At 44.5% G+C, this 25,097-nt stretch overlaps 1 protein-coding gene across 1 annotated transcript in view; it reads right to left on the bottom strand.

Moving 5' to 3' along the window:
• The window catches only part of LOC124616530 (cytochrome P450 6k1-like), a 62,503-nt gene that overhangs the window by 19,235 nt on the left and 18,171 nt on the right, over positions 1-25,097 (bottom strand). The window contains exon 5 of the mRNA XM_047144846.1: positions 11,217-11,438. Within this exon, the coding sequence (XP_047000802.1) occupies positions 11,217-11,438 (222 nt within the window). The remainder of the gene's footprint in view (positions 1-11,216; positions 11,439-25,097) is intronic.

Raw genomic sequence — 25,097 nt, 5'->3', positions numbered from 1 at the left:
TCCGTTTCAGCCATGCGGATAAGATGCCTGCCATCTCGACTGCTAGTGATAACGAGGCGGTTGGGATCCAGCACGGCGTTCCGTATTACCCTCCTGTACCCTCCGATTCCACATTCTGCTAACAGTCATTGGATCTCGACCAACGCGAGCAGCAATGTAGCGATACGATAAGCCGCAATCGCGATAGGCTACAATCTCACCTTTATCAAAGTCGGAAACGTGATGGTACGCATTTCTCCTTCTTACACGAGGCATCACAACAACGTTTCACCAGGCAATGCCGGTCAACTGCTGTTTGTGTATGAGAAATCGGTTGGGAACTTTCCTCATATCAGCACGTTGTAGGTGTCGCCATCGGCGCCAACCTTGTGTGAATGCTGAGAAAAGCTAATCATTTGCATATCACAGCATCTTCTTCCTGTCGGTTATCACGTCATCTTCGTGGTGTAGCAATTTTAATGGCTAGTAGTGTATTTCTCTAAGTGTACGAAGACTCGTTACAAATATTGGAGCAAGAAACAAAGTGCACCTCTCAGTTCAAAAATGGTTCTGAGCACTATGGGACTCAACATCTGAGGTCATCAGTCCCCTAGAACTTAGAACTACTTAAACCTAACTAACCTAAGGACATCACACACATCCTTGCCCGAGGCAGGATTCGAACTTGCAACCGTAGCGGTCGCCTGGTTCCAGACTGCAGCGGACCTCTCAGTGTTAATAAGAATGAGGCTCTCTAAAGTAGAGCACGAAAATTATATCGTAGACACGACTAGGCGGCGTCTGCGTAACGTCACTTAGCGAAGTGGCTCTGGCTGTGTGGTTGGCACCGGCCGTCCCACATCACGGCGGCAGAGGGCGTTCGTGGTTGAGGCATTCGAGGCATGGCTCAGCGGGCGCGCACCATTGGGTCTGCCAGAGCTCGCGAGATCGCTGTCTTGCCAATTTTATCACACCAGTACAGTGTATCGATGTGTGATACCACAGGCTGTGACAAGATAAGGTCTGCAGCTTTTATTGCATCAGACGGCGCTATTATTTAAATTCTTATTTCCACAAAAGCTTGAGCAAGTTGGATATCCCTCAAGCCTTTCATGCATGCTGTACTAGAGATGCCATGCAGCACTAGAGACAGTTTAAGATGCCACAGAGCCCGCACAGAAGGCATGAGGTAGACAAATGGAACCCTACGTACCATTTGAGTGTTTGACAAAGACTGTAAAATATTAATCGCTTAGTTAAGTTAGGAGGGGAACCCCCTCAAAATTACCTCCCTTTTTATTGTGATTCTTCAGTTTCTCCCGGCATATTTTTTGCTCCAACAGTCCACAGGTGTATTGCCGGTCCATAGTGTCAAATCGGTACAATATTTCGGCGATCAGACATGTAACCATCGTCAGGTGCGCTGACGAACTGAGCTCCTGAGGGCGGGCGGCCGTCTTAAATCCCCTCCCCTCGCGAGCCGTTCTCTCCGCAGTCTGCGCCCGCGCGTCAGCGGTCGGTGAGACGCTGGCGTCGGCGTCTGTGGTGGCGTCGGTGTAATTGCCTCGTCCGCCCTACTCGCCCTTTCGTTTCCTTTGCTGAGCGTCTTTTTAATTAGACTCAATGCTGGTTCCCATGCCGAGGTTGTAGCCACAATCTCGGTTGATGAGTGCGTCCCTGGTACGAATTTCGATAGCTTCTCTAACGACGCTATCCCAGTATTTAGATGTCTGTGCCAAGACCCTGGTATGTTGGTAGTCCATTTCGTGATTTTCGGACAAACAGTGATCTGCGACCGCCGACTTGTTGGGGTACCCAAGTCGAGTGTGCCTCTGTTGTTCTCGTCAACGATCTTCGATGGTGTGCACTGTCTGTCCAGTATAAATCTTCCCACACTGACACAGAATCTGGTATATCGCGGCCTTCCGCAAACCGAGCTCGTCTTTGATATTTCCCAATAATGCTCGCGTTTGATTTGGTGGGCAAAAGACAGTTCCTATTCGGTGTTTCCTCAATATTCGTCCTATTTTCCCCGATAGTGCGCCAGTATACGGTATATAGGCAGTGTCTATGTCATTCTGCGTGACTTGTTCCGTCTCCACAAGCTGTACTGTAGAAGTGGGGCGGAGAGTGCGTCTGATCTGCCATTCCGAGTACCCATTTATCCGGAATACAGATTTGAGGTGTTCCAGCTCTTGGGGCAGACTCTCAGCATCAGAGATGGTGGGCGCGCTGTGCACCAGTGTTTTTAGCACCACATTCCTCTGCGCAGAGTGGTGGCAGCTATCCACTTGCAAATACACTCCTGGAAATTGAAATAAGAACACCGTGAATTCATTGTCCCAGGGAGGGGAAACTTTATTGACACATTCCTGGGGTCAGATACATCACATGATCACACTGACAGAACCACAGGCACATAGACACAGGCAAAAGAGCATGCACAATGTCGGCACTAGTACAGTGTATATCCACCTTTCGCAGCAATGCAGGCTGCTATTCTCCCATGGAGACGATCGTAGAGATGCTGGATGTAGTCCTGTGGAACGGCTTGCCATGCCATTTCCACCTGGCGCCTCAGTTGGACCAGCGTTCGTGCTGGACGTGCAGACCGCGTGAGACGACGCTTCATCCAGTCCCAGACATGCTCAATGGGGGACAGATCCGGAGATCTTGCTGGCCAGGGTAGTTGACTTACACCTTCTAGAGCACGTTGGGTGGCACGGGATACATGCGGACGTGCATTGTCCTGTTGGAACAGCAAGTTCCCTTGCCGGTCTAGGAATGGTAGAACGATGGGTTCGATGACGGTTTGGATGTACCGTGCACTATTCAGTGTCCCCTCGACGATCACTAGTGGTGTACGGCCAGTGTAGGAGATCGCTCCCCACACCATGATGCCGGGTGTTGGCCCTGTGTGCCTCGGTCGTATGCAGTCCTGATTGTGGCGCTCACCTGCACGGCGCCAAACACGCATACGACCATCATTGGCACCAAGGCAGAAGCGACTCTCATCGCTGAAGACGACAGGTCTCCATTCGTCCCTCCATTCACGCCTGTCGCGACACCACTGGAGGCGGGCTGCACGATGTTGGGGCGTGAGCGGAAGACGGCCTAACGGTGTGCGGGACCGTAGCCCAGCTTCATGGAGACGGTTGCGAATGGTCCTCGCCGATACCCCAGGAGCAACAGTGTCCCTAATTTGCTGGGAAGTGGCGGTGCGGTCCCCTACGGCACTGCGTAGGATCCTACGGTCTTGGCGTGCATCCGTGCGTCGCTGCGGTCCGGTCCCAGGTCGACGGGCACGTGCACCTTCCGCCGACCACTGGCGACAACATCGATGTACTGTGGAGACCTCACGCCCCACGTGTTGAGCAATTCGGCGGTACGTCCACCCGGCCTCCCGCATGCCCACTATACACCCTCGCTCAAAGTCCGTCAACTGCACATACGGTTCACGTCTACGCTGTCGCGGCATGCTACCAGTGTTAAAGACTGCGATGGAGCTCCGTATCCCACGGCAAACTGGCTGACACTGACGGCAGCGGTGCACAAATGCTGCGCAACACCGCGGTTCCTGGTGTGTCCGCTGTGCCGTGCGTGTGATCATTGCTTGTACAGCCCTCTCGCAGTGTCCGGAGCAAGTATGGTGGGTCTGACACACCGGTGTCAATGTGTTCTTTTTTCCATTTCCAGGAGTGTACATCGACGTGTATCCTCATGGGTGCTTTCTGATGTACACCTCCTGGAGTGTTGCAGTTCAGTACCATCGCCTCGTGTAACACAAACAACCTCGCAGGTAAGAGCCCAACTGCACTGGGAGGCCACGGCAGCTCTGCTGGCAGACACGCTAGATACAACGCATGGCACTCGGTGGAGTCTCCCTCGCACATCGCGAGGTTCTGACGGCACGTCTGCCAGCCAGACACTACTCGCAGTCGATCGAATGGCAGCTTATGGCCAGTTACACGCCTAGCCCTCTTCTGTATTGTCCATACCGCTCGGTTCCATAGGTTAGCCTCGGTAGTGACGCTATTTCTAACTCTGTAATCGAAGTTGCTGTTCTGTACACTACTGAGGGCTGTTAACGATTGGTCTCCCTCCTGACTGTTTCCTATACTGACAAGAGGAGGCCACGACGTTTGGAACGCGGATTTACTGTAAACTTCGTGCACTCGTAGTACTCCATGAGGACAACAAAATGTGTAAGCAGTAGCGCATACTTCTCAAGCGTTACTGAGAAAATCGCAAGATAATTTCGGTCGTCAAATATATATCTGTGCGTGGTCATTTTAACCATGAAGCGGCTAGAGCCGAGTGGTGGCGTCACGGTAGCTCAGCGTGTTCGGTCAGAGCGTTACCTTTTTCTTTCTAATAAAAGAGCTGAGCGATCTGACCATCGAACAAACTGCACAGATATCATCGGATGTAAGCCCTGAACAGATTCAATGAATAATATAGAACAATTTTTTTTTAAAGGTAGTAGGCGTTCAAGCCGCTGGATCGAGTTCCCTTCGTCAGTTTTTTTTTTTTTTTCAACTCAGTCATTTTCTTTATTATTTATATTACAATTGATATACTGGGGAAAATAGGTGTAACCGGATGAACTGTTATTAAATTTACAATGTTATTTGGCAGTGTACTAATTTTTATTATCGCAAATAATGTAATACTAACTATCGACAAGTAAACGGCCAAACGCATAAAGTGATGCTGAAAATGAATGCTTGTCCGTGATTTGAGAAATCCCTTACACCTAGAAAGAGCCCGAAACGACTTGTTACCTCCAAGATTTGACCAGCACAGACGGCTTTTGAAAGCTGTACAAGTAATAGTCGCTTTCGACTTTAAGAGTACAAGTTGCAGGATGGTATTTTTCGTAAAATTTGGAAAACAAAGTTAAACGGCATCAGCTGCATTGAATAAGTGCTATGTTTCCGCATACGCAAGGTCTTTTGACGTTTTCCGTGGAAAAACAAACCTCGTTAACATTTTCAAAAACCTCTGTTTCAGACGATAGTTTGGAAGCAAACCATGCATAACGCAGTATTTCCTAATAAATTGACGCTGATAATTGGTAATGCAGTATCGAATGTATTTTAATAGGGTCTTCTTTAATAAAAGTCCATCCGATTACACGTAGTTTTCCCAGTATGTCAATTGTAATATAAATACTAAAGAAAATGACTGTGCAGAAAATAAAAAAAACTGACGAACGGAACTCGATCCAGCGATCTAGCGGCTTGAACGCCAACCACTTTTTTTTTTTAAAAAAAAGCATTTTGGTCTATATTGTTCGCTGAATTTGTTCAGGGCAGACGTCCGATGACACCCGTTCAGTCTTTTCGTTCATCCGTTCCCCCAGTTCTTTTATTACAAAGGAAAGCTAAGGCTCTGACCGAACACGCTGAGCTACCGTGCCGGCAACACTCGGTTGCAGCCGCTTTATGGTTAAAATGGCCACGTACAGATATGTATTTGACTACCGAAATAATTTTGCGATTTTCTCAGTAATGCTTGAGAAGTACACGCTACTGTTAGCACATTTTATTGTCCTCGTGGATTACTACGAGTGTACGAAGTTGACAGTAAATTCGCATTCCAAACGTCGTGGCCTCCCCTTGTGGGAGTTGGTGAGGTGTCGTAAAGCGTTCGTTCAGTTCGGTGTGCTTTCATTGCAGAGATAATTTGTTACTTTAGAAATATTGAGTGATTTTTAGTTTTGGATCTAGTAATTAAGTTTTATTGAAGAATCACAAAGACGTATCGGAGTATAAAGTGAGATCATAAACGTTGTTACACGCCCATGGAAACATACGTTCCGAGAGGTCAGGAAATTGTATACATGTTTATGCATCGCAGCCCAGAATCATGGAAGTGGACATGGAGCACATGGTAAAGTGAAGAAGAACCCAAGAGCGGCGAACGTGGACAAGTCCTTCGAGAAAATGTGGCACCTTGCGATTTCTCAACGTAATCCGAGTGATGAGATGAACCCCTTTGAAATTCCCAAGAGCAACGTTGTGTTCATGAAAAGTTAAAACATTGCTTTAATTATCTAAAAAGTTCTAAAACGGAAGAAAACAGGTTTGTATGCTCTAATCTGGTACTAGCTGCCTGCGCCGGTAGTAGTTTTTGAAGCAATTGAACGCAAGCGCTTGACGTTACATGTTGGTTACGAATTACGGCTCTTAGCTGGGGCCTAGTGATTACAATTTTTAACAGAGGTTGTTACTCTGAGGAACGCCAGACATAATGGTCGAAACTGGTCAATAGTAGCGTGTCTTACTGCAGCCTGGTTGCTGGTTTTGTTTCAAACATAGCACACATAAACAACAGGAAGTCAGTGGCTGTTTCTGTGGCACTGGGATACGAATGTACTAAACTTCTCATTTTCTTCCGCCGTTTCCACAGAAAGCTTACATGATCAACACTATTCAGTGTAAACACTCCTGAAAACAATAAAGGGGAAAACGTTTCTAGTAGTCATTGGTTGAGCATGCCTGCAGCTGTGTCACTTGTTTCTGATTGGCTGGCGGAGGAGAGATGCCAACACAGTACAGGCCCACCTCAGTTCCTCAGGAGCCCAGACCGCTTCGCCACCAAACGGCTTACGGAACTGCACGGAGGCTCCGTTGCGGTAAACCTACCGGTCAGTGCACTCACATACGGATTGGCAGAGCGACTGAACGATACAGAACAGGGCTGCAGTACCACAGCAGAGCCGCCAGGTCCTACCTGCCACTCAAATGTTTCAAATGGCTCTGAGCACTATGCGACTTAACTTCTGTGGTCATTAGTCGCTTAGAACTTAGAACTAATTAAACCTCACTAACCTAAGAACAGCACACACATCCTTGCCCGAGGTAGGATTCGAACCTGCGACCGTAGCGGTCGCTCGGTTCCAGACTGTAGCGCCTAGAACCGCACGGCCACTACGACCCCTGCCACTCACCCATACAGAGTTTACTTCGAATATCACATGCAGGCTGTGGATAGTTTTGACACCAAATCTTTTATCTGCGAGATTCCGATGAGAAGAGTAATTTGAGACGCTTCAGTCTCAGTAGTGTTCAAATCGCAAACTGGAAAAAAAAGTATTGTGAAATAATTCTGGAAATTTTTATAAGAAAACGATCGACTTTGGAAGACAAAAAGAAGCTGGGTGTTTCAAGAAAAACTTTATTTTATTTTACCTCATTTTAGTGAACATAAGTACATTCCATCAGAATTTCTAAAATCATTGGGGGAAGTGGCAACAAAACGACTATTCTCGTTGGTGTGTAGAATATATGAGTCTTGCGACATACCATCTGACTTTCGGAAAAGCATCATCCACACAATTCCGAAGACGGCAAGAGCTGACAAGTGCGAGAATTATCGCACAATCAGCTTAGCAGCTCATGCATTGAAGCTGCTTACAAGAATAATATACAGAAGAATGGAAAAGAAAATTGAGAATGCGCTAGGTGACGATCAGTTTGGCTTTAGGAAAAGTAAAGGGACGAGAGAGGCAATTCTGACGTTACGGCTAATAATGGAAGCAAGGTTAAAGGAAAATCAAGACACTTTCATAGGATTTGTCGATCTGGAAAGAGCGTTCGACAATATAAAATGGTGCAAGCTGTTCGAGATTCTGAAAAAAGTAGGGGTAAGCTATAGGGAGAGACGGGTCATATACAATATGTACAACAACCAAGAGGGAATAATAAGAGTGGACGATCAAGAACGAAGTGCTCGTATTAAGAAGGGTGTAAGACAAGGCTGTAGCCTTTCGCCCCTACCCTTCAATCTGTACATCGAGGAAGCAATGATGGAAATAAAAGAAAGGTTCAGGAGTGGAATTAAAATACAAGGTGAAAGGATATCAATGATACGATTCGCTGATGACATTGCTATCCTCAGTGAAAGTGAAGAAGAATTAAATGATCTGCTGAACGGAATGAACAGTCTAATGAGTACACAGTATGGTTTGAGAGGAAATCGGAGAAAGACGAAGGTAATGAGAAGTAGTAGAAATGAGAACAGCGAGAAACTTAACATCAGGATTGATGGTCACGAAGTCAATGAAGTTAACGAATTCTGCTACCTACGCAGTAAAATAACCAATGACGGACGGAGCAAGGAGGACATCAAAAGCAGACTCGCCATGGCAAAAAAGGCATTTCTGGCCAAGAGAAGTCTAGTAATATCAAATACCGGCCTTAATTTGAGGAAGAAATTTCTGAGAATGTAGGTCTGGAGTACAGCATTGTATGGTAGTGAAACATGGACTGTGGGAAAATCGGAACAGAAGAGAATCGAAGCATTTGAGATGTGGTGCTATAGACGAATGTTGAAAATTAGGTGGACTGATAAGGTAAGGAATGAGGAAGTTCTACGCAGAATCGGAGAGGAAAGGAATATGTGGAAAACACTGATCAGGAGAAGGGACAGGATGATAGGACATCTGCTAAGACATGAGGGAATGACTTCCATGGCACTAGAGGGAGCTGTAGAGGGCAAAAACTGTAGAGGAAGAGAGAGATTGGAATACGTCAAGCAAATAATTGAGGACGTAGGTTGCAAGTGCCACTCTGAGATGAAGAGGTTAGCACAGGAAAGGAATTCGTGGCGGGCGGCATCAAACCAGTAAGTAGACTGATGACACAAAAAAAAAGAAAAAAAAAGTACTTTGGAGGTTGAGGGGAGCGTGTTTAACTAAACAATCTGCAAATCTGTCATTCCTTGCAACCACAAATAATTCTCGTCTCCCTTAATACCTAAAGTATTCGTTATTGTCTACAGAAGAGGAGTTCCGTCAGAGATTCTATTGGTCGGTCACTGCACCGCAGAATATCCGTAACGTCAGTATCAGATGCGTCCATAAGGAAGAGTGAATATACGCGTACATATACTTGATGTACTGATAGATCGCATCCACAGCATGCTCGCTCGCGGTAACAACCAGAGTTGTAGGGACAAACACCGTTCTAATGGATAAGGTCTGCTGACTAACGAAAGTTTCATGAGCATCACCTTCAACCCTCGTCCAATGAGAGTGTAGGAAACGACTCACATGAAGTTCCAGTCGCTGTTAACACAGAGCTGTCCCCAGCCAAGCTCACTCTCTCTGCTGGTGGCTGCCGTCCCGACAATACGTTTTTCTCCTACTCTCCTATGTTCTACTAAACACTTTGGTCATAATGGCACCTCCAGACATTTGGTGTTTTTCGTGGGCGCGCCTTATGGATACCTGAACTGGTAACAAACCTAACAATGCATTTAACAGGTTTCCTTGCTGGTAACAAACTGGTAACAATCCTAACAATGCATTTAAAAGGTTTCCCTGCTCTCCTTTAAAAATTACTTCCCCTGGACGCCCTATCATCGCCTAACTTCTAGCATCCTGCATAGTACTCCTGAAACAGTTCCCTATTTGCAACTTGAAAATTCGATGGAGACTGATTGATGGAGGTGACTAACGTAGTTTCAGTACCATAATAAATTATGACTGGCCTCTGTTGGCTGTGTAGGAAAGGCTTGATGATCTTTCGATGTGTCATGTAGTTACTTCCAGATTGAGATATGAAGCCGGAGAATAATCTTTTAGCCATTTACCAGGCGGAAACGCCAGCCAGAAAATATCCATATATGCTTCCTCTTATGTAAATACCTGTGTCACCTTTGTGTGAGTATCCTAAACTACTGCAGCAGCTGCAGCGTTCTGTGGCATCAGGCATGAGAGATATTGACTCTTAGCACATGAAATCGACTGAACGAGTGATAAAGTAAGCTGTCGGCAGCACACCGGTCGGCAAAGACGTATCATGAAGATCGATAGTAGGCACGGGATTGAACGCTCCTACCACGAGAGAGGCCACAGAGACAACGACAAGCAACAAGCCACCAACATCCTCTCGACAGCATGTATTTAGGTCGCCGCTGCTGACCGGACGGTCTCACTAATTTACACTCCAGTCTGGCGTCAGTTCAGTGATGGAGAGGGTATAGTTCACATCGCAGGTTTCGACACTACATAGGGATCACCAGAGTGACTAAGCTTGTAATATCAAGAGTACCGATATTGTCTGCAAGAGACTATTGCTGATGAGCTTGTATCGCAAAACATGGACTCTATTCCAGTTAAGTAAATATTTCCAGTACAAGTAAATAAAGAACCATATTAATACAGGTGTGCATTTGTGTAGTACAAAGAGGATACCAGCCACCTATAACAACAACCTCTCCCTTGCTTTCTTGGTACAAGACTCTATAGTGGCGCCGAGGACTCTACAGAATGTTCAAGTGACGTGCACATGAGTTGTTAGCAAAGGGGATGAGTGTTTATATTATCCAGAATCGAACATGACCAGGGGACACTATCCGACCAGCTGATGGCGTGGATGGTGAGTTGCCAGAAATGACAGAAAGGCAACAAAAGCAATGGACGAACAACGGAGACAACATAGGAGAATGACAAGTATGGAGGATGAAGCAAATCGAGAGCCTAGAAGTAGCAATATCGGAACACAAGCAATGCTAAGTTCAACGAGCAATAAGAGTCGCAGTCGGAACACGTCTGAGGTCTGGACCCCCGCACTGCTAGCTCTACGGCGAGGCAGCGAGCGCAGATAGGCTGGCGCGGCGGCGTGGCACGCACTTAGCGTGAGCCGGCTACAGCAGAGCTCTAAAATATTAGGAGCGCCCCCTAGCGGCTGCGTTTAGGTTCATGCATTCTGACAGGCTTTCGAACTCATCAGCCCGGTATACCAGTGTGTTTTCCGTGCTAAAATTACGAAAAGAGTGTGGAAAACACCAGGGAGGACAGGAGGAAACAAAGGAACCAATTGGATTGTTGAACTCCAGAAGGATTGGTCGGAGTTGAGGATGAAGATGGAAGGAAGGGAAAATTTGAGAAGGAAGTACACACCAACCAATAGTCTGGTGTTCGAGGACACAGAAGGATAAAGGAAAAGGATAGACAGTCAGCAGTGGAACAGATAAGAGAAGAGGATACTGTAGGTTTCAGGTGAAGGGCAGGAGAGAATAGAACAAATGATGGAGAGATTCACGGAGGTGGAAAGGATATCTATGGAGAGACTACGCGTGGTCCTGGAGTGGCAGTTACACAAGAAGAAGAAGAATATGACACTACAGAGCCTCTAAATTCAGGTTCATTGTGTGGAAGCAAGAAGAGTTAATCAGGTTAGCTACGTTTGTGCACACGTACCAAAGATGAGCCTGCAGCAGCTCACCTGCAATAACCTTGTCCAGATACTTCATTTTCGAGATGGCCTCGTAAGTCAGCTGTCCTGCGTTTTCTTTCAGCGTCGCGTCCACTTCCTCATGCAGTCGCTTCTGTACATCTGGATTGAGAGCCAGTTCGTAGAGTGCGAAACTCATGGTAGTCGACGACGTCTCGAAGCCTGCGGCGTAAAACAGGATGCACTGCGCTGCCACGTCGTCGATGGTAAACTCTGCGAAAAGAGATAGTGTCCTTACTACAATTCCTATATCTGGTATTAATGGGTTCATCTTTGAAATATAGAAAGATATTGACCGCACAATTCTGGTACAATTCCTGTATCTGATAGTAATGAGCTGAACTCTGAAATGTATAAAGATCTTGACCGCACAATTCTTCATTAAGTGTTACGCATTTCAAAATTTCGCCGTCAGGCTGATGCTGCGGAATAAAGTGTACAAGAAAATAAACGATAGCAGCTTTGGACACAATACCATAAGTATGCATGTCAGTATTCCATATACAGATATTTCAGTTAGCATAAAACTTAAATTTAAATCAAACTTTAGTAAAAGGCTCATTAAAGCGAGCACAAAGACTGAATATAACACAGATCTCATCTCATATAGGTATGTTTGACAGTGCCGTTGTCTGTTCAAAGAAAACCAGTGCCAAACTGACTCTGGCGATTAACCTACCAAAGAAGTAAACGAAGGCCGGTAATTGACGCTAGAATTAATCATAGAAATAAAGTCAAAGATTAACTTTACAAAGAGCTATGCCTTACTATTCAATACATGTCACAAAATTCATTTATGCTGTCTAGCGGAGAAATTCATATATTGACAGCATGAAATGTCAGTCATTAGGCAGCAATGTGAACAACGTTACAGAAGTAGTCGTTAGTCAATAATTAAAACAGAAGACATGTTTGCAACCACTGGTGTGGTGCAATACAAACATAAAGCCGATTTAGATCAGAAATAAAATATAAGTTGTGAAAGAATAAGTTCATAACCATCAGTTTAAAACCGTTACTAAATGAAACGTTACATAAGTATGACCAAACAGAATCATATTACAGTATACGAACATATAATAAATGATGTACAAAAGAATCATTTAGCTGAGCCTAGATTAGTGACAACAACTTGAAATAAGAAGGAACTATTATTACAATAAAAGGGACTTTTGTGTTTTTATTTAAAAAACTTAATAGTACAGTACTAGATCGCATAACAGTCCAGCTGTTATCAGTTTGCAGTCATCACAAAAGTCAATGGTAAACGAGTATGAAAAATTGTAATCATATTACAATGGTTGAATAAATAATAGATGATATGCAATATAATCATTTAGCTAAGCCTAAATGAGTGGCAACAATTTGAAATAAAATGGAAACTAATAATAAATTTTTTCTCTCTTTCTTTCTCCCTTTTTCTTTGTCTTATATTAAAAACTTAAAGGAATAATATCAAAATGTGTAACAGCTTAGCTTGAAGATGTCTGAGGATACTCAAAAAACATCTTAGCATATTTTGGTTGAGGATTAGAGTTAGGATCATTAGTTGACAGAAAGTGATGCCAAGACAATTGTAATGCTGAAATAGTGGTTGTACACTTTCAGAATTAATGGATTGTGTTTGGATGTGTAATTATAAGGAATAGAATGAAAAACTGTAACAAAACTAGCCCTCTGGAATAGCAGTGAAACCCAAACGTTCTACACTCCTAAGGTCAACCACAATGTAATGTATGTGTAATGTAACTATATATGATTTTTTTTTCCTTTATTGAGTTTCGAGGTCCCCTGAAGGGGGCGGGCTGGCAGCAGCTTAGTACCCAGCTCTTCAGCCTACAGAATTTTTAAAACATAAGAAGAAGATAATAAACAATAAAAGCAGGCAATAAAAATGGTAACTTGAATTGTAAAATGGCGGAAAATTGTGGAAGTTAAAACATAAAACAAAGGGTTGGCGATGCTAATAAAATACACAGGAAGCAAATAGGTAAAATAGTAGACAGACAATTAAGAAAACATGGCGATAGTCTGGTTTCTGTTTGCAAGAGATATAAAAAAAAATCACACCCAGTGACAGTATGATTTCTGTTCGCAACACTTCGTAAAAGACACACAACACTTAACCCTCACTTAAAACATGACACTAAAACGTTGGCACGAAGGTGACACACCACAGTCAAGGGCAGATTGGGGGGGGGGGGGGCTGGACAGATGAGGGGGATAAAAGGGGGGAGACAATGGAGGGAGAGAACTCATAAGGGGGGGCAGGGCAGACGCGAGAGGGAGTGGGGAAAAGCAAAGGAGGGGAATGCAAAAGGACTTTGGGGAGAGAAGGGAGTCAAAGAGAGCGTAGGCAGGGAAGAGGGGGAGGTGAGGATCAGAGTTGATAGGAGGGATAAATGGAGGGAGAGAGGGCATCATCCACGTGGGGGAGTCAATGGAAGCCACCTTGGGAAAAGAGATGAAGGGTGTAGAGGTGGAGGATAGGGGGGACAACGGTGAAGGCGTGGCAGAGGGCGGGGATTGGAAGGGAGCAACCAGGGGCTGAGGGGGATCAAGTTGGTGGGAGGTGTAGAGGATGTGGATAAGTTCAAGGAAACGGAGCAGATGGGGGAAAGGAATCAAGTTGTAGAAGATCCACATGGGGGACAGGAGGCATATACAGAAGGCGAGATGGAGTGCATGGCGCTCAAGGATCTGGAGGGACTTATAGAATTTGGGGGGCGGACTATATTTGATGTGAGAAATCAAATTTACTCTGTTGATAATGTGGAATGCAAGGAGAGGAAGCATGCACGTGTTGCGGTAAAACTGTAAAGTACATCAAATGAATAGCATGAAGTATTAATGTTGGCGAAATGCAAAGTACCGATGCACCGCACATCATCTGTAATTAAAAGAACTACACAGCGGGGCACGTACGTTGAGGCGGCAGTCTTCGATAACAGTTGGCTCCATCTCATGGGGTAGAGTGAATCTATAACGGGAACCTGCCGAGATAGTCACATCAGATCCGCCTGTGAAAACGGTGGCACCATCTAACAGTGTGGAAGATACTAACCTGCATTCATCATCGTATATAGCTCAATAAGTCTATATGATTATGTCTAATCTGAAGTACAAGTAGCACAAGTTTATATGCCAACTAGCTCCGCAGATGATGAAAAGATTGAAGAAATGAATGATGCAATGAAGGAAATATTCAGGTAGTAAAGGGAGACGAAAATGTAATAGTCATTGAGGACTGGAATTCGACAGTAGGAAGGAAGAGTAGTGGGTGAATACTGACTGGAGGTAAGGAATGAAAGAGAAAGCCGCCTTGTAGAATTTTGCACAGTGTATAATTTAATCATAGCTAACACTTAGTTTAAAATCATGAAAGAAGGTTATATACGTGGAAGAGGCTTGGAGGGACTGGAAGGTTTCAGATAGATATTATAATAGTACGACAGAGATTTAGGAACCAAGTTTTAAATTGTAAGACATTTCCAGGAGCAGATGTGGACTCTGGCCATAATTTATTGGTTATGGACTGTAGATCAAAGCAGAAGAAATAGCAAAATGGTAGGAATCTAAGGATATAGTACCTGGATAAGCTGAAAGAACCAGAGGTTGTAGAGAGTTTCGGAGAGAGCATTAGGGAACGATTGACAACAACAGGGGAAAGAAATACAGTAGAAGAAGAATGGGTAGCTTTCAGAGATGAAATAGTGAAGGCAACAGAGGATAAATTAGATGAAAAGACGAGGGATAGTAGAAATCCTTGTGTAACAGAATAAATATTGATTTTAACTGATAAAAGGAGAAAATATAAAAATACAGTTAATGAAGCACGTGAAAAGTAGTAAAACGTCTCAGAAATTAGATCGACAGGAAGTGCAAAATGGCTAAGCAGGGATGGCTAGAGGAAAAATGTAAGGTTGTAGATGGATATGTTAGTAGGGAAAGATAAATATGGCATACAGGAAAATTAAAGAGATTTTTGGAGAAAAGAGAACCACCTGTATGAATATCAAGACCTCAGGTGGAAAACCAGTCTTAACTAAAGAAGAGAACGCAGAATTTGGAATGAAAGAGGACAGACGAAGATGAATCAGAGATATGATACTGCATGAAGAATCTGACAAAACACTAAAAGACCTAAGTTGAAACAGGGTCCCAGGAGTAGACAACATTCTATTGGAACTACTGGCAGCCTTGGGAGAGCCTGCCATGACAAAACACTACCATCTGGTGAGCAACATGTATGAGATAGGCGAAATACCCTCAGACTTCAAGAAGAATATAGTAATTCCAAAGCAGGTGTTGACAGGTGCGAAAATTACCGAGCTATCAGTTTAATAAGTCATGCAAAATACTAACACGAATTCTTTACAGACGAATGGAAAAACTGGTAGAAGCCGACCTCGCGGAAGATCGGTTTGGGTTCCGTAGAAATGTTGACAATACTGACCCTACGATTATCATATAAGACAGATTAAAGAAAGGCAAACCTACGTTTCTAGTATTTGTAGATTTATAGAAAGCTTTTGACAATGTTGACTGGAACACTGTCTTTCAAATTCTGAAGATGTCAGGAGTAAAATACAGGAAGCGAAAGGCTATTTTAAATTTGTTCAGGAACCAGATGGTAATTATAAGAGTCGAGGGGCATGAAAGGGAAGCAGTGGCTGAGAAGGGCATGTGACAGGGTTGTAGCCTATCCCCGATGTTCTTCAATCTGTATATTGAGCAAGCAGTAAAGGAAACAAAAGAAAAATTGGGAGTAGGTATTAAAGTCCATCGAGAAGAAATAAAAACTTTTAGATTTGCCGACGACATTGTAATTCAGTCAGAGATAGCAAAGGACCTGGAAGAGCAGTTGAACGGAATGGATAGTGTCCTGAAAGGAAGATATAAGATGAACATCAACAAAAGCAAAAAGAGGATAATTGAATGTAGTCGAATTAGATCAGGTCATGCTGAGGCAATTACATTAGGAAATGAGAAGCTTAAGGTAACAGATGAGTTTTGCTATTTGGGGAACAAAATAACTGATGATGATGAAGTAGAGAGGATATAAAATGTAGATTGGATATGGTAAGCAAAGCGTTTCTGAAGAAGAGAAATTTGTTAACATCTAATGTAGATTTAAGTGTCAGGTAGTCTTTTCTGAAAGCGGTTGTATGGATTGTAGCCATATATGGAAGTGAGACATTGACGATAAATAGTTTAGACAAGAAGAAAGTAGAAGCTTTCGAAAAGTGGTGCTACAGAAGAATGCTGAAGATTAGATGGGTAGATCAGGTAACTAATGAGGAGGTATTGAATAGAATTGGGGAGAAGAGGAATTTGTGACACAACTTGACTAGAAAAAAGGATGTGTTGGCAGAAGACATTCTGAGGCATCAAGTGGTCACCAATTTAGTATTAGAGGGAAGCGTGGAGAGTAAAAATCGTAGAGGGAGACCAAGAGATGAATACACCAAGCAGATTTATGATGTAGGTTGCAGTAGTTAGTCGGAGATGAAGAAGCTTGCACAGGATAGAGTAGCATGGAGAGCTGCATCAAACCAGTTTCTGGAGTGAGGATCACAGCAATATTTCTAATCGAAGCAATCTTAGAACATGTTGAATCTGCGATCTATTTCATTTAGTGTCTTCAAATAAATGTAGGAACCAGTTACTACTGAAAAACTCCTGCTCATTAAGTAACCGATGTCACTGACAGATTCGATTTCTATATATTTCGGGTTCTTCTAGGATGTCCAACTGACGACTAATGGATCCAGCTCTCTAACTTGGTGCCTTAACAACGCAATAACGACAACGATGACGATAACTCTTGCGGCTGCTAGATGAGTTCCCAACGTAATATGTTCACGTATAGGTCAGAGATGTTCACGGTCACACATGAAACGACTGAGATCCCACGAAATTACCTGTGCAGCTGGTCACTCAGAATATCCTGCTATTATGTGTTGAACTGCAAACATTAACGTCTCATATTGGCGCCCAACGATTAGTGACTATTTTGCCCCAAAGCACGTTGGGGCTCATGAAGTTGGCTCGTGGATCTGTGTAGTATTATTTTGTTAATGAGCAACAGTGAATTTCTACAATAAACTGTGTAAACTGTAAAAAGGTATGACATGGTGACTGTTTTGTGATGAATTTGTTTCGTATTTGTGGATTTATTGGAATTTTGAAGAGTAGAAAAGCTGTAAATATGTTATTTCTGTGTAGAAGTTTGATTCTGCTCAACCATTCGGCAATAGCTAAACTCGGTTAGTGATATTACCGATGACTCGTACACCTGATGTTAACAGAACTTACGCCTCTCAGTTTCTGAGTGCTGCAGACAATACACTGATTTTTGTGAGATTAATTAGCAAATAAAATGAAACTGTTAGGGTTATCAGGACTCGAGAATGATCGCTGACGTAAGATGTCAACAGAAGGGTTACCAAATTCTGAATTCTAGGTAGGGTATTATTTCGCAGAATCTGCATTACAACGGGTAGACCGTGTCGTAGCTACGAACAGAAATTAGATGAACCGTCACGCTCGTCAAGGAAGGGAAACCACTGAGGAGAAATACGCCAGAACAGATCTGTCTCTCAAATGAATCTCAGCTGGGGTTGGTGCAGAAGCTCTTGGTCCGATTAATCATCGTCATGTTCATGAACAACAGTGAGTTAGTCACAGTAGCTGTCTGTAGTTGCTTTCGTTTCTGTGCTGAATTTAGGCCACCGTCTGAAAATCATTTCTGCACTAGGAACGTAAAAATAAACTCGCGGATATAGCGGATGGTCGGGTGAGATGGGACAGCGGACTGCATCGGGCAATGGCTAGTGCTAAACTCTAGCGCTAGCGGAAGCTCCTAAGCGCCACTGCTCCACGAACTACGGAGGCAAGACTGCGCACATGATTTCGAATCAAAACAACGGTGCGTTTCAGAATGACAAGAAATTATCTGTTTGTATTGAGTTTTAGGCTATGACCATGTCTAGCCTAAGTGATAACACTGCGAATATTAAACTACCACAACAGTACGTTCAGATTGTATCTAGCAAAGGAGTTTCTGGTTGTACAGGACAAAACAGATACCACGAAAGGTAAAATTTTTACGTTGTTTTCTTTAACAAACAAATATGGAGAAGTCTCGACATAAATGGAATGAAAATAACATGAAAGGCGTCGTTGAAGACGTCAGACCTCTTGAAATGACTAACAGGGAAGCGAGTGAGAAATAATGAGTTCCAAGAAGCATTTCAGGCGATAGACTAAAGACTTTACTGGAAAGCAAAGAGGTGGCTGTGAAACTGTTTACGGAAATAACGTATTTTCCGAGAGCATTCGGCGATGAACAGGAAACAATACTGAGCGATCAATGATGACCTCGAAGAAGACTAGTTTTAGCTGTACATTTGTCAGGGTTGGGCCATGAGAATTGTGCCCACATAAAGCTGAACAGCCTTTGCTCCACGTACGATAAGCGTTTCAGTAAGGATAAATTAATATTTTGATTTAGGCGTATTCTGCCCAGAACTTTAACTTAATAACTTTATTATGAATTTTTGCTTACTTGACTCAACTTCATCCCGACGTGGAAACTTATAATTTGTTCTTGTTTAAGGCTTTACAACTATTTAAGACTCAGTTAAAACCATTTGTAGTAAAAATGACTGTTTTACATGTTTCAGTTATTCAGTTGCATGTTCGATACAACTATGCAACAGATGTAATCAACATAAATGCAAAGGTGGAAACAATATTTAAAAAAAAATAGACGAAAATATATTATCATCTCTTAGAGACTTAAAACACAGTGACGGGAATAAATTGAAACATCAAGAAAGAGTTTCGCGATATGTTACTACATCCGAAACATGACGTCTATTGAAATTTTGTGCCAGTCGGTTAAGAGTGGCACTTGTGGCGCCACTATGAGGATGCGCTGTAACGGTCATGAGCGTTTGTTAACTTCGAGATTGGACTTAGTGAGTTGATGTTAGTGAAGAGTGCGTTTAAGAGAACGACGACGTCATTATCAACAGCTCACTGAGTTTGTACGAGGTCGTGTAATAGAGCTTCGAGAAGCTGTATGTTCCTTCTGCGATATTGCAGAAAGGCTCGGCAGTAATGTAGCCACTACCCATGACTGCGGGCAACGATGGTCGTAGGAAGGTACAGTAACAAGAAGACCGCGCTTGACAGCCTCGTGGAACTATCGAGAGGGAAGACCATCGTGTTCGGAGTATGGCGGTGGCGCATCGTACTGCGTCTGCAGCAACAGTTCGAGTAGCAGTTGGCACCACAGTGAACACAACGAGCTGTTATAAATCGGTTACTTCAAGGACAGTCTCCATCCAGACGCCCTCTAGCGTGCATTCCACTGACGTCAAACCACCACAGTTTGCGACTTCAGTGGTGTCAAGCGAGAGATCATTGAATGGTGGAGTGGAGGTCTGTTGTCTTTTCTGATGAAAGCTGGTTCTGTCTTGTAGCCGTTGATGGCCGTTTGTTGGTTAGAAGGGGATCAGATGAGCACCTGCAACCAATCTACATTACTGGTCATTAAAATTGCTACACCACGAAGATGACATGCTACAGACGCGAAATTTAACCGACAGGAAGAAGATGCTGTGATATGCAAATGATTAGGTTTTCAAAGCATTCACACAAGGTTGGCGCCGGTGGCGACACCTACAACATGCTTACACGAGGAAAGTTTCCAACCGATTTCTCATACACAAACAGCAGTTGATCGGCGTTGCCTGGTGAAACGTTGTTGTGATGCCTCGTGTCAGGAGGAGAAATGCGTACCATCACGTTTCCGACTTTGATAAAGGTCGGATTGTAGCCCATCGCGATTGAGGTTTATCGTATCGCGACATTGCTGCTCGCGTTGGTCGAGATCCAATGACTGTTAGCAGAATATGGAATCGGTAAGTTCAGGAGGGTAATACGGAACGCCGTGCTCGATCCCAACGGCCTCGTATCACTAGCAGTCGAGATGACAGACATCTTATCCGCATGGCTGTAACTGATCGCGCAGCCACGTCTCGATCCCTGAGTCAACAGATGGGGACGTTTGTAAGACAACCACCATCTGCACGAACAGTTAGACGACGTTTGCAGCAGCATGGACTATAAGCTCGGAGACCATGGCTGCGGTTACCCTTGACGCTGCATCACAGACAGGAGCGCCTGCGATGGTGTACTCAGCGGCGAACCTGGGTGCACGAATGGCAAAACGTCATCTTTTCTGATGAATCCAGGTTCTGTTTACAGCATCATGATGTGAACGCACATTGTAAGCGTGTATTCGTCATCGCCATACTAGCGTATCACCCGGCGTGATGGTATGGGGTGCCACTGGTTACACGTCTCGGTCACCTCTTGTTCGCATTGACGGCACTTTGAACAGTGGACGTTACATTTCAGATGTGTTACGACTGGTGGCTCTACCCTTCTTTCGATCCCTGCGAAACCCTACATTTCAGCAGGATAATGCACGACCGCATGTTGCAGGTCCTGTACGGGCCTTTCTGGATACAGAAAATGCTCGACTGCTGCCCTGGCCAGCACATTCTCCAGATCTCTCACCAACTGAAAACGTCTGGTCAATGGTGGCCGAGCAACTGGCTCGTCGCAATAAGGCAGTCTCTACTCTTGATGAACTGTGGTATCGTGTTGAAGCTGCATGGGAAGCTGTACCTGTACACGCCATCCAAGCTCTGTTTGACTCAATGCCCAGGCGTATCAAGGCCGTTATTACGGCCAGAGTTGGTTGTTCTAGGTACTGATTTCTCAGGATCTATACACCCAAATTGCGTGAAAATGTAATCACATTCCAGTTCTAGTATGATATATTTGTCCATTGACTACCCGTTTATCATCTGCATTTCTTCTTGGTGTAGCAAGTAGTTATCTGGCTAGTAGTTATCTGCGACCTAGACACACTGGATCTACACCTGTGATTATGGGCTGGGGTGCGCTTTTGTGCGATAGCAGGAGCATTCTGGTGCTTATTCTACGCACCTTTACTGCAAGTTTGTTTGTCATTCCGGTGATTCACCTGTTTCGCTATCATTCATGCGCAGAATTCCAGGTGGTGTTTTCGAACAGGATAACGCTCAGACACTGTCGGAGCATAACACAGGACAGAGGGAAGACAGGGGATTTGAAGTTAGTCTGCAATTTCCGAGAGGTGAAGAGCAAATGCAGGAAGGCAAATTCCCATTGAAGGCAAGCTGATGACTTGGATCAGGGCCGAACACTGTCTCAGGGTACCTACGAGAGGGGCGTATTTTGGGAGTCTACAGGCCGCTTGCAGCACGAGACTCGTGGAATTTATTTATTTTTGATCCGACTAACTACTGCAATGTAGGCTAGTTCTAAACATTAGGAAATGCAACAGAAGTCAGTGTCAGAATTCATGGGGTGAGCACTAAGAGAAGTAGCGAACACTAGAAGCATGTTAAGTACAATCTTGACAGCAGCACTTCAAGTGAGAGAAACAGACAAGTCGGAGCTTATCGAGGATGTCCACGAGAGACACGGATTTGCGCCCCAACTGAGCCGTGGTAAAATTTGCTTCTTTGAAGAGCACGCCGCAGCGCGTAGGGTGAAGCAGTCGTCCTCCGTTTCTGGCGGTGGCGCCGCTGTGGCAGTCGCTGCTTTGGTGTCTCCTTCTGGTGGAAAAGGGGAAAGGTTGCCTGTTCACGTGATTTTAAGGGGCGCTATGAGCTCGGCAGTGGGTCAGTCTGTCAGTCTCGGCGAGTCTGTTCAGTTCGTCAGCCGGGACAATGTGGGGCAGTCAGTGTCTGTCTGTCGTCCGGAGTGCTAGTATGTGTTAGGCCGCCAGTCTGCTCTAGTTTGTTCAGGCAATGGTCATTGGCGGTTGGATCGATCGGTTGGTCGGTCGCGCACTGGGACACAAGATGACTTGTCCATCTTGAGCGTCGGCGCATGTGAGGTCGCCACGTCAGTAGGCTGCGCCGTATAGCGATGGGTAGTGACTTCGCGGCCGACACGAGAGCAACTGGAGTCAGCCCTCGACATCGGTGTGGCCGGGGCGAGCTGCGACGCCGTGAGACGGGAGGTCGGCGCGCCTTCCTGCGTCCATTGAAGCGGTTGGCAGCGGACGGTTCGGGAGAACGTTTTGGGGGTGCTGCGCCAGGTCTTCGCCGGACATCGCAGTTTATTAGAAGTTAAGTGATTCGTGATATGTTGTTTCATTTACTCGTTAAATTCTACTTGTTTTCTTGGTCAGTCTCTCGTCCCCAGCTTGCTCGTCTGTCTCCCGTCCGCATTTGTTAGGCAGTTAGTGTCTGTCTGTCTATCTGTCGGTCTGCCGAATGTTAATAGTTGCCCCTGTCATGTTTTTCGGATTCGGTGTTAACGAATTTATTGCTTAAGGTGTAAAGGCCGAATTCCTGACATATGTTTTTATCTTACTTATCGTCTTGAGAGGCGGTATATGTGTAATGTAGAGCATGTTTGTACATTTTATTTCATGGGTTTTTATTTAAATGGTCATTTTAGCATATAATGTTGCCACCCTTCCACCGTAAGAGTTTTCTTTTAACAAGAAGTTGCACTTTCGGTGGTAAGTAATTTTTTTTTTTTAATGTGAGTGTTTTGTACCATTTCCATCCCTCCTACGGGGTGCATAGTTTATGTGTATGTGTGAGTTGTTAAAATTTTTAGCTTAAAGTAAACTGGTGTGTTGCGGATTTGCACCGTGTAGTCTTTCAGAGGTTGTTGTGAGCGGTCGTGACTACGGCCGTGTTAAAAGGAAGCGGCAAGTTTCTGAGCCCGAAAGCTCATACTGTAAAAAAAAGAAAAAATGTTATTTCTGTCTCTGAATAAACTGTAACTTGATATTTAGAGGGTGCTTTCTGATTATAATTTTTAAATCTGTTTTTTCTTTTTTTTAAAAAAAAAAAAGAAAGGTTTTTTAAGAGTAAAATTTTCATTTGTTGAAATTTAATTTGTTTTCATCAGTTACCCACTGGCAACTACTTTCACGCTCACTTAGTGTGATTAAATGTGCTAATGTTCTTGATGAATCGTTAGTAAATAAGTTAAATTCTTTAACAAAAGGTTTTGAAAGTAAATGCACGGCTCACCAAGTATCTCACTGAGAACCCAACTCTGAATACAAAAATGAGAAACGTAGCTGCGCACTAGTTCTCCCTTCTTATAGTCGACCCACCAATCCACCAGTACATAACAACCTTCGTCGAATCTCACGATTCGCTCCGCACGTCCCCACCCTCAGACCTTTTGAGAGTGGGGACTGCTCTAGTAACACTCTAACTTGCGTAACCCCACTGACGTTGCAGTTCTCAGGAACAAGTATCAAGCTTTCTGCCTCTGTGAAGAAGTGACTTATCGCGGCCATCTCCTACTGCGACGCCTTATAACAGCCTGTGCGTGGTGCATGGAGTTGCCAGATAATTCTCTCCTCCAGCGCGTCTACAGTTTGCAGGACTCTAGTGTTACTACGTACACTACTGGCCATTAAAATTGTCACACCACGAAGATGACGTGCTACAGAGGCGAAATTTAACCGACAGGAAGAAGATGCTGTGATATGCAAATGATTAGCTTTTCAGAGCATCACACAAGGTTGGCACCGGTGGTGACACCCACAACGTGCTGACATGAGGAAAGTTTCCAACCGATTTCTCATACACAAACAATTGACCGGCGTTGCCTGGTGAAACGTTGTTGTGATGCCTCGTGTCAGGAGGAGAAATGCGTACTTTGATGAAGGTCGGATTGTAGCCTATCGCGATTGTGGTTTATCGAATCGCGACGCTGCTGCTCGCGTTGGTCGAGATCCAATGACTGTTAGCAGAACATGGAATCGGTGGGTTCAACAGGGTAATACGGAACGCCGTGCTCGATCCCAACGGCCTCGTATCACTAGCAGTCGAGATGACATGCATTTTATCCACATGGCTCTAACGGATCGTGCAGCCACGTCTCGATCCCTGAGTCAATAGTTGGAGACGTTTGCAAGACAACAACCATCTGCACGAACAGTTGGACGACGTTTGCAGCAGCATGGACTACCAGCTCGGAGACCAAGGTTGGGGTTACCCTTGACGCTGCATCACAGACAGGAGCGCCTGCGATGGTGTACTCAACGACAAACCTGGGTGCACGAATGGCAAAACGTAATTTTTTCGGATGAATCCAGGTTCAGTTTACAGCATCATGATGGTCGCATGGGAAGCGTGCATTCGTCATCGCCATATTGGCGTATCACCCGGCGTGATGGTATGGGGAGCCATTGGTTACACGTCTCGGTCATCTCTTGTTCGCATTGACGGCACTTTGAACAGTGGACGTTACATTTCAGATGTGTTACGACTGGTGGCTCTACCCTTCTTTCGATCCCTGCGAAACCCTACATTTCAGCAGGATAATGCACGACCGCATGTTGCAGGTCCTGTACGGGCCGATACAGAAAGTGTTCGACTTCTGCCCTATTCAGCACATTCTCCAGATCTCTCACCAATTGAAAACTTATGGTCAGTGGTTGCCGAGCAACTGGCTCGTCGCAATACGCCAGTCACTACTCTTGATGAACTGTGGTATCGTGTTGAAGCTGCATGGGCAGCTGTACCTGTCCACGCCATACTAGCTCTGTTTGACTCAATGCCCAGGCGTATCAAGGCCGTTATTACGGCCAGAGGTAGTTGCTCCGGGTACTGACTTCTCAGGATCTATGCACCTAAATTGAGTGAAAATGTAATCACATGTCAGTTCTAGTATAATATATTTGTCCAATGAATACCCGTTTACCATCTGCATTTCTTCTTGGTGTAGCAATTTTAATGGCCAGTAATGTATTTAGCTCCGACAACC

The sequence above is a fragment of the Schistocerca americana genome, chromosome 5 (assembly GCF_021461395.2).
Source record: "Schistocerca americana isolate TAMUIC-IGC-003095 chromosome 5, iqSchAmer2.1, whole genome shotgun sequence".
Classification (NCBI taxonomy): domain Eukaryota; kingdom Metazoa; phylum Arthropoda; class Insecta; order Orthoptera; family Acrididae; genus Schistocerca; species Schistocerca americana.
This window is presented reverse-complemented; position numbering and strand designations above follow the sequence as displayed.